A 9,929-nucleotide genomic window follows, 5' to 3' on the forward strand; every position below is an offset into this window, starting at 1 on the left:
ATTCAAATTGTGTGTATCATCAAACAGAAAGAGTATGGAATGGGAACTAAAGGAATCAGTCACTGCAATAATAAGCATTATCTCATCCTATCAGAGACGCAAATTAATTGAAGTTACAAACGCAAACACTTTCATTCATTGCTTTGCATTATTAATTCAACTCTTCCATTGCTTCACACCTAGCTAGCTTCAAAAATATAATATAATTAAATTTTGTGGTATAATCATTAATACTCTGCATTTATTTACTTTTCATTCAAGAAGAAAAGTAACAAATACATACTAATCTTTTTGAAATTTTTTTCGTTTTTAAAATACCGTCTTGTTTCTGGGTAATTTAATATGTGTTTAAATGTATATTATTATCTTTTTTTTTAAATTAAAAGTATAATTCAAATTCAAAACTTCTAAATAAAGATGAAAAAAATTATATCATTTGAGATATAATTCGTTAAATATATATTATTATTATTTATTTTTTTTTAAACACCAACTGTTTAACAATATTATATTATATTATTATTTACTTCTTTGTTTTACATTATTATATTATATTATTATCTACTTTTTTGTTTTCTTTTGCTTCTGTTTCCGTTGAAGCATGACAGTATCCCTTTTTTTCAGTTTTATTTTATTTTAAATATTTTATTTTACAATAAATTTTGTATTGATAATGTAAAAAAATTTATGCCATCTAAGATTTGAGTATTTTTTTTTTAATTTTGTATATTCGTGTGATTTTAATTATCAATAATACATGACAAAAATTACGTAGATAAAAAAAATACGTGCCTTCAACTATATTAATTGTTGGATTATCATAAATTTCATATTAAATTCAGAATGAGATTAGAAAAATATGTAATTGTGCAATCTTTTTATTTTAATTAGCAATTGACATTATATATACTCACATAATTAACTAGTATTTACCACTTTTTTTAATTAATACGGTCATGTCATAAAATTTGTACAATAATACAAAAGTCTTGATAATATAAAATTTAAATTTTAACTACTACGGTATAATTCATCACTCGTTCCATTCAAATTTTTTTCCTAAATTTGCATTAAATAATTTGTATCATAATTATAGTATTATACTAACTAAAAATACTTCCTTGAGGACCGCCTCCAGACTCTCGTCTTCAAGTTCGGCGTGGCCAAGTCAATCCACCACGCCATGGTCTTCATTCGCCAGCGCTACATTAAGACTTTCTTTCTTCTTTTCACTTTTTTCCTGAAATTTAGAGTTTTTAAATTCCTAATTTTTTATTGTTTGTTTTTGTTCATTGTCGAATTAAGAATCTAATCTTCTTGGTTTCTTGGCTTTTGATAAAGTATTATTAAGTTTTGTGATAATAGAAGATTTGTTGATTTCAGATGTGCTACTCCAGCTTCATCAAGATTTGCCAATAATAACAATAATAATGATGCACTAGAAGGAGAGTAAGATAATTACCCTTTTCCTGTGGTGATTTATGTTAATCAGGTATAAAATAATTGATCTTTTATTCAGGTATAAAATTAGAAAGGCTTTTATTAGTCTTTGGTGAGGGGATTAATCCTTATCACTAGAAAGCTATGCCTCTTCAAATGCAATGTAAATATAAATTATAGAGAGAATTTTTCTTTGATTCATTGTTACATGTCACATATGTTCCTATTGGTTCTGTTCTAATCTCTTTTAGCCAAGCCAATTAGATGAAGTTTGAGATTTTTAAAGTGGCACTATAATCTTCTTGTTTTGGTAGGGGAAGGAAAATAAGCACAATAATGTAATTTTCATTATTCATTTTTTGTTCACTTGTAAGCGTTGATTTCTCTATCGGTTATTTATGGATAGTTTCTCAATAGCTTGTTGCGCTTTTCATTTATTCTCTCTTTTCATTTTGCACTCAATTACATCTTGATTTTCATCTTGAACCATAGTAACTGAGAAACAAAGAAGAGAGCAACTGAATGGCAAATACAAAATCCTGAGGAGTGTTATCCCAAGCCCCACGAAGGTATAAAACACTTATAAACTTGTTTACCAATTTTTACAAATCAAACTAATAGGTTGAGTCTGCTATTAACAGATGGATAGAGCCTCTGTGGTGGGTGATGCCATTGAATATAATAAGGGAGCTGCTCAGAACGGTCAATAAGCTCAAATTACTGCTGGAGAAGAAAAGATGTTGAAGGGAGAGATGCAAAAGGCAGAAAGCGAAAGATGATGCTGCAGAGAGCTGCAACATAAAGCCTTTCAGCAATCTAGATGGATGCATAAGGACCTCATGGCTTCAAAGGAAATCGAAAGATATCTAACCTGAAATTTGGCTTATTCTTTTTGCAGGTCTTAACCAGAATTCGACACTGCAGCTATCACGTGGCTTTTCTGTGGGAAAATCTCCTGGTTCTAAGCCTGGTGTTGCTGTGGTTGTCGAAAGAGTTAGGATACACGGGCTGTCAAGGTTTAGAAACCTGAGTAAATTCGCGCACTCCATGAAAGTGAAGGTGTTGCCTGCAGATCCAAATATTCGCATTCCAAACATAGAGATCTGTTTTCATAGGTGTGTATTTGTGTAACCTATCTGCTTTTGAAGAATCTCTTTGTGCACGGTATGAATATGTATTTGATCAATGAGGTTGGTTCTAGTGATCTGTTGTCTTGTTGAGTGAACATGGTGAACACCATTTTCTCTAGGACTGGGCTTATACCTCAAGTCTCAATTTGATTATGCAATATTATTCCCTTTATAACTCACAGTTTTCGTGTATTAAATTGAACTAGGATTTATAAAATGGTATATCTAATTTATTAGGGCAATTTTGTGCGTCTTGTTCAGGAATGCATCTCTTGCTATAGGAATGTGCTCACAAGGCCAGTGGGAAAAAGTTACCAAGGGTTCTTGGGTTCGATCAATGTCTCCTTTTGACCACAAGCTCTTAGATATAAGGACTGCTAGCTCAACACTGGCATCCTTCTTAAGCAAATCGTTAGCATTTTATTATAGCAGCGCAATGGCAGTTGGGATCATTCTTGTGATACTTATGATTCTTTACCAGGTAACTTATTACTGTTCCTCGATGTTTAGAACTTTAGATAGTTTGACTGTACTCTCATATGATGTTTAGGATGAGTCTTCTTGTTGAGAAATTGACCAAGACTTCATCAATTCTTCCTCTCAAGAAAACGTCAGCTCTTGTTCATGGCTTATCTTGACTGATCCAAATTTTTCTTGCAATATCTTTGATGGTCTTGGTCATTAAGGCAAAAATGCAAAACAGTTACTATTCATGGCTGAAATTGCATCCATAATTCATTGGCTATAATTTATTTTATAGTTTAAATCAGTCTGAGTAGTTTGGGATGAATTTTTGTTGAATATGATGCTAGAGCATAGATTATAAAAGCTTATATATCTTAACTTAGAGTGTATAACGTGGTTGCTACATGTTGAAACTAAAATCCAGTTTCCTCTAATTAATACTTTGTTGATCTTAGCATGGAATTTTCTTTAGTTTAATTATTGCTGTGCACTGTATACTAACTACTTTGTAAACTATAGTGAGTTGAAGTGCTCCCTATCACTCTGCAAAGGTCTCTCTCGCTCTATATATGCAGAATATCCTACTTATCTATATATTTTAAACTTCTACCCTATCAGTTCTTTTCCTTATACTTAGTACCAGTCCCTTTTTTTCACTAAAATACTTCCAAGATATAGTCATACACCAATCTCTTCCTTGAGTCTGCAATGATCTGAATTATAAACTAAATAGAATCTCAATCAAGTTATTAAATATTTACCCAATGCTCCCTTTGTGCCACTTGTGAATTCCTGAAGAGAGTTATTTTGATTTTTAAACTTGGGTTATCCTTGGTTGTTACATGTCTTCGTACTGTTAGAATGCTTGAAACCATGAAAGAAATGATTTTGGAAGCATTCTAAGGATCTGGTGGAGATATTTATATTTCTTTTTGAGTTTCAGTTTTTGAGTTTAACCAAGATGTGAATCTTTTGAATTGGCAGATAAAGAAGCATTATTTTCAGGAAATTTCATGTTTACTCCTTTGAAGCTTGAGAGCCAAAGTGCAAAGGCACATCAGTGATAAAGTGATTTCTAAAGTCATGATAAATAGTGGCAAGTACATTCTGTTCTTTTATTCTTTGGTCTATAATTTATGAATTATTAGGTTGAAAGCTTGTAGCTTATCTATATGGCCTTTAGATTTTATTAATTTTGTCCTGAAACGAGATTTGAGAAACATCCGTTTCTCCTTTAATCTCAATGTGTATATTCGGGATTGAATTTTGTTTGGGGTGAAAAATTTTAAATTTTTGCAACCATGTGTTTCTGATTCAGACTGAACATTGTGGATGGGGTGTAGAGGCAGCTGAAACCATCTACAAAGACGAATTCATAATTGAGTATATTGGAGAAGGTAGCTCTCATTTCTTTTGGCTTATATTGTTAAAAATCTTTTTTATCTTTCAAGTGTGCCTTTTCACCATTAACCGAAATGTTTTCTGCATGCAGGGGTAGGATCAGAAAGTGAGCGAATGGTTTTAGGCGTGGCGTAGTGTGGATTGGAGCATCACTGGATTGAGGACAAGTGCATCCAACACGGCCCCATATGATGGTCACTCACCAATAGTGGGATGTTTATTGCTGACAACTCACTCATGCCTCATGCCTCATGCCTCATGCATAGAGGCTTTAGTTTGTCAATACTCATCACAAAGTAAATTAAAGTGTGCTGCCCAGTTTCCACTTTATTTATATTTTTGTTTCTGTATATGGTGATCATACTGTATATGGTGATCATATTGCATTGTGGATTTTTCTAATGTGGATTTTTAATTTATGTATTTGTTCTTATTACACCTAGTATTTTTTATTTATGTGTAATATACATTCTTATATATATTATAGAAATATGATTTGATTCTATTAACTTGCCAAATTTTTTTGAAAAATCTAAAGCTAAAGCTAAAGCACAAAAATATATTTATAGATATTTTACTTTTTTTTAACTACAAAATGTAATATTCTTTGTCATATTTGTTGAAATCCTAAGTTAAATATGAGTATTAATTTTTGAAATAGAATAAATATATTTTAAATTTTTTACATTTAAAAATAATATTCTATCAATGTTAGAATTATTTAGATAAATAAGTAATAGTGAATATAGAATTATTTATGATGGATATAACTAAGTATATCTTTTTATTGAAAATATGAATTTAAAAATATTATATTCAATTCTCAATAGTCAATCTCTCATTGAATCATTGTATATTCAAAATATTTTTAAAGAAACGAAATAATTTTAGGTATATAATTTTTTGTAAAAATTTAATTAATTCAAAAAATTTATTGTTGTTGATTACAAAAAAATTAAAATGACAATTTAAAATTTTTATACTCTTAAAATATTATTTATATATTTTTTTAGTATTTTTTATCATTCACTGATCATATTAATATAATTTAATTTAATAAAATTATTTATCTTCATTTGATTAAATAAAAATTCTATTTTATCTGAAAATTTTACGATTTTTCAACTTTAAGATCATCCACATTAAATCATTAACCCTTCATTCGAGAGCATGATTGAGATTAGAGAGCTTGGCTCTTGTTGTTCTTTGATTTTCGTCAATAAAACCTCATGTATTTTTGATAGGGCTGAATCACAACTCTACCATGGAAAAAGAGTTACAGAGATGAGTTTGATGTGCTGGAGACCATAAATTTTTATATATTAACAACACAATTTATTATAAAATAAAATATTTAAAATAAAATAAAACTTAAAAAAAAATACTCAAACCTTAGATGGCATAAATTTTTATACATTATCAATACAAAATTTATTCTAAAATAAAATATTTAAAAACGCAAAAAAATTTCAAGAAGATTAGTATGTATTTGTTACTTTTCTTCTTGAATGAAAAGTAAATAAATGCAGAGTATTAGTGATTATACCACAAAATTTAATTATATTATATTTTTGAAGCTAGCTAGGTGTGAAGCAATGGAAGAGTTGAATTAATAATGCAAAGCAATGAATGAAAGTGTTTGCGTTTGTAACTTCAATTAATTTGCGTCTCTAATAGGATGAGATAATGCTTATTATTGCAGTGACTGATTCCTTTGGTGGCCTTCCCATTCCATACTCTTTCTTTTTTATGATACACACAACTTTAATGCTTACCTCTTCAACAATCCATATAACTTTGCACTTCTTTTGCTCTCAATCAGTCATGTGTACTTATCATTTTACATTCATATTACTTAATTCTCCTTTTTTAGCTAATTGCATTGGAAAGGTAAATTTATCATCTATATGATTCTAAGACATATATTATTATATAGAGAACTTTATTAGTAGAAAAATTCTACTCCTCTAATGAGGACCATTTTATTTTATTTTTGTTAAAGTTAGAAGGGAAATAAAAACTTGATAGATAACACACTTTATTAGTGGAAAAATTCCAGCTCTCCGATAGTAACCAACCAAAATTTCATTCATAAATACCATTAAATTATTGTATGTGTCCTTCACAATTTAATCATTCTTCATCATCTATCATTTAAATCAACTTTATAGTGAATAACCTTGAACAACAACAACAATTATTAAGAACACCAAAAAATGATGAAGAAGCAAACATATCGATACGTATCAATTTATCATCGTACCGAAGCAAACACCTAATATTATAACATCATCACTCCACTTATTAAGCCATGTGAATCATGATGGAGCTCCACAGGTTCAGCAGCACAGGTTCTTCATCTGATTACTCCAACCACCATAACCAAACCTCTTTATCCTCAGAACCCAGCTTGGCTTCAGTACCTTCTCTTAACAAGAATTACCATTATTCTTGTTCTAATTATTCAACGACCTCATACAACTGCATCGCAACCCTAAAAGGACACAACTACTACACATCCTCCTTAACCCTCTCCGCTAAATTCCTCTACAGTGGCTCCTTCGATAGAGAAATTAGGTCATGGTCCAAACAATCATTATTAACTACCAGTAATAATATAGTCCTTGCTGGGAAAGGTGCAGTCAAGTCTCTAATTGTTCACTCAAACAAGCTCTTTAGTCCTCACCAAGATAACAAAATTAAGGTAGGTTTGGAAGATCACCAACAATATCAACAACCACCACGACCATGAGCAGAAGTACACGCGGTTGACCACGCTTCCAACGCTCAGCGACCGCGTCTCAAAGATATTACTCTCCAAAAACCACGTCAGAATCCGGAGGCACAAAAAGTCCACGTGGGTTCACCACGTAGATGCAATGTCTTGTCTCGTTCTGTCCCATAACAGAGCCTTGTTATACTCTGTCTCATGGGACAAGACGATCAAGATTTGGCGAACCAGAGATTTTGCGTGTTTGGAATCAGCGATGAATGCACACGATGATGCCATCAACGCAGTCGCAGTTTCCAACGATGGACGCGTCTACACAGGATCGGCGGACAAAAGAATCAAGGTTTGGAAGAAGAAGAAAGGCGGCGGCCAAGGAGTAGTGGGAGAGAAAAGCAAAAGCAAAAACAAACACTACCTTATGGACACGTTGGAGAAACACAAGTCTGGGATCAACGCTTTGGCGCTTAACGGCGACGGTTCGTTACTATAATCCGGGGCATGTGATAGATCAATACTGTTATGGGCGAAGAAGGAAGAAGATAAAGAAGGAGAAGGTGGTGATGGAAAAATGGTGGTGGTGGGTGCGCTTAGGGGGCATGGTAGGTCTATACTTTGCTTGGTGGTGGTGATGGATTTTGTTGTGATCAGTGGTTCAGAGGACAAAACGATTCGTGTTTGGAGGGGTTTTGGCGGGAGAGAGTATAGTTGTGTGGTGGTTTTGGAAGGGCATAGCCGCATAGAGGACCAATTAAGAGCCTAACCGCCATGGTTGATCACACTAACGGATACAAAAAATTTTGATAGTGGAAAAAATTTATATATCATAATAATAATTTTTATAATAAAATTAATATGTGTAAATAAAAAATTAAATATTAAATTATCTATTAATCATTATATATATGTGTATAAATACATGTATTATATAACTTATTTTTAATGTTGTTCGGTAGGTCGGGTACCGGACGGTTCGGGTTAAGACTTTGAGGTCAACGTTTCGGATGGTGGAGAGGCTCGTCTGGTCGTGGTTTCCTGGTCCCGAGTGAGCGAGATCCCGAGTACTTCGGATGGAGAGGGAGGTGCCACCTGTAAAGACACTCCGACGCCCTTGTCAGAATATGTGCAGGCGGAGAGGAAATGGTGTGTGAATGTCACGTACCTTGGGGGGAGAGCCAGTCTCCCCCTTATATACATGTCAGTAGTGGGCCCTTCCAGTGGGCAGGCCCATACCCTCAAAGGTGTTGTCCCACGGCTGTGTGCGAGCCGTACGGGACGCGTGTCCGGGTCGGGTGGAGGACGCACCACTGGGCCGGCGAGAACTCGGGTCGGGTTGACCCGCGCGAGTTTTGGGCCAGGCCGTAACAGTGCCCCCGTGTCTACCAGGATTCGTTTGACGAGGCCAGTTTCGACCCTAGCCGTGATGACCATGGGCGGACTTTCCGGCACTTCGTCAAACCATTGGTCCTCCGGGCCGAAAGAGATAGGTGGGAGACCCTTAAGACCTCTAACAGGTGGGGTGGAGACCGCTAAGACCTTGGCATCTTTCTTCTGCGCCGATTTCGACCTCGGGGCGGTATTCCTGGCCGTCACCACGTTTACCACCGTGAGACCGTGGTCGTCACCCTCTGGCTCCTGTCGTCGTCTTGTTGGTCGGGATCTGTCCTCGTTGTCGTTGTCCCGGTTGCGTCTCCTTGGTTCCCTTATAAGGTGGGAGAAGTCGGCGAGTTTGCCGTCCCTGATAGCTTGCTCGAGGGCATCCTTTAGGTCAAAGCAGTCTTGGGTCTTGTGCCCGTAACCCTTGTGGTACTCGCAGTAGAGGTTCTTGTTTCCTCCCGTCCTGTCCTTCAGTGGTCGGGGCTTCGACAGTATCCCCTTTTCTGCTATCTGTTGGTAAACTTCAGTGATCGATGCCGTGAGGGGGGTGTAGTTGGTGAACTTCCCAACTCGGGGGAACGGTTTGGATGGTTTACTCGGACCGCCGTCCTTGGCGTGTTCCTTTGGTCTTTCTCTGGCTTCGAAGTGCCGGGGTTGGTTGTAGGCGGGCTGCCGTTTATTGGCAGCCACAACCCGGCTGACTTCCTCGTCATTAATGTATTCTTTGGCCACGCCCTGGATCTCTTGCATCGTCCAGACGGGCTTCGTGGTGAGGTGTTTCCTGAAATCCTCATTCGAGAGCCCGTTCGTTAAGCACAAACTTGCCACTGAGTCCGTCAGACCGTCAATTTCCAAGCACTCGTCATTAAAACGGTCCAGGTACTTCCTGATCGGCTCTCCGGGTCTCTGGGTCACCCCCAGCAAATTGATTGGGTGTTTGGCTTTGACAATCCTAGTTGTGAACTGAGCCAAGAAGGCGCGGCTGATGTCGGAGAATTGGGTCACCGAGCCTTGCGGGAGGTTGTTAAACCACCGTATTGCCGGGCCCGCTAAGGTGACCGGGAAAGCGCGACATCTGACCTCGTCTCCCACCCCTTCTAGGTTCATCCTGGCCTCGAAGGCCGTCAAGTGTTCCAGGGGGTCTTGCGTTCCGTCATACTTCATGTCTGTCGGCTTGTCGAAATGTTTTGGTAGTCAGACCTCGAGTACAGAGCGGTGGAAAGGGGTCGCTCCTATTATGACGGGTCCTCGGGCAGTTCTTCTCGACTCATTGTTCTCGCGGTGGGCTTCCTCGTTGCCTCTGTTCGACGCGCGCCGCCTTTCGTGTCGGGCGTAGATAATGGGGTCGCGACTTCTTCTTCTGGGGCGTACCCGTTCCCCAGTGCTCT

General features: G+C 36.2%; 1 protein-coding gene, 1 long non-coding RNA gene and 1 pseudogene across 4 annotated transcripts; 2 read left to right on the forward strand and 1 right to left on the reverse strand.

Annotated features, from left to right (window-relative positions):
- The first annotated feature begins 1,128 nt into the window (after positions 1 to 1,128).
- LOC112722538 (uncharacterized) lies at positions 1,129 to 4,939 on the forward strand. Of its 3 annotated transcripts, XR_011867718.1 has the most exons (8): positions 1,129 to 1,186; positions 1,384 to 1,492; positions 1,933 to 2,009; positions 2,082 to 2,555; positions 2,832 to 3,051; positions 4,020 to 4,131; positions 4,354 to 4,432; positions 4,528 to 4,939. It is a non-coding gene; the product is annotated as an uncharacterized lncRNA (long non-coding RNA). The 3 variants fall into 3 exon arrangements; XR_011867717.1 differs by having other exon boundaries at positions 1,181 to 1,492; XR_011867719.1 differs by having other exon boundaries at positions 1,184 to 1,449.
- Positions 4,940 to 6,659: 1,720 nt separating this feature from the next.
- On the forward strand, positions 6,660 to 7,937 carry LOC112721752 (protein JINGUBANG-like; annotated as a pseudogene).
- Positions 7,938 to 8,142: 205 nt separating this feature from the next.
- Positions 8,143 to 9,705, reverse strand: LOC112721753 (uncharacterized). Its single transcript, XM_025772785.1, has 3 exons — positions 9,064 to 9,705; positions 8,548 to 8,925; positions 8,143 to 8,253 (listed from the first exon to the last, which is right to left on the reverse strand). Exons 1-3 carry the CDS (start codon positions 9,703 to 9,705, stop codon positions 8,143 to 8,145), a joined length of 1,131 nt encoding a protein of 376 aa, XP_025628570.1.
- Positions 9,706 to 9,929: the final 224 nt, after the last annotated feature.

The sequence above is a fragment of the Arachis hypogaea genome, chromosome 11 (genome assembly GCF_003086295.3).
Source record: "Arachis hypogaea cultivar Tifrunner chromosome 11, arahy.Tifrunner.gnm2.J5K5, whole genome shotgun sequence".
Classification (NCBI taxonomy): domain Eukaryota; kingdom Viridiplantae; phylum Streptophyta; class Magnoliopsida; order Fabales; family Fabaceae; genus Arachis; species Arachis hypogaea.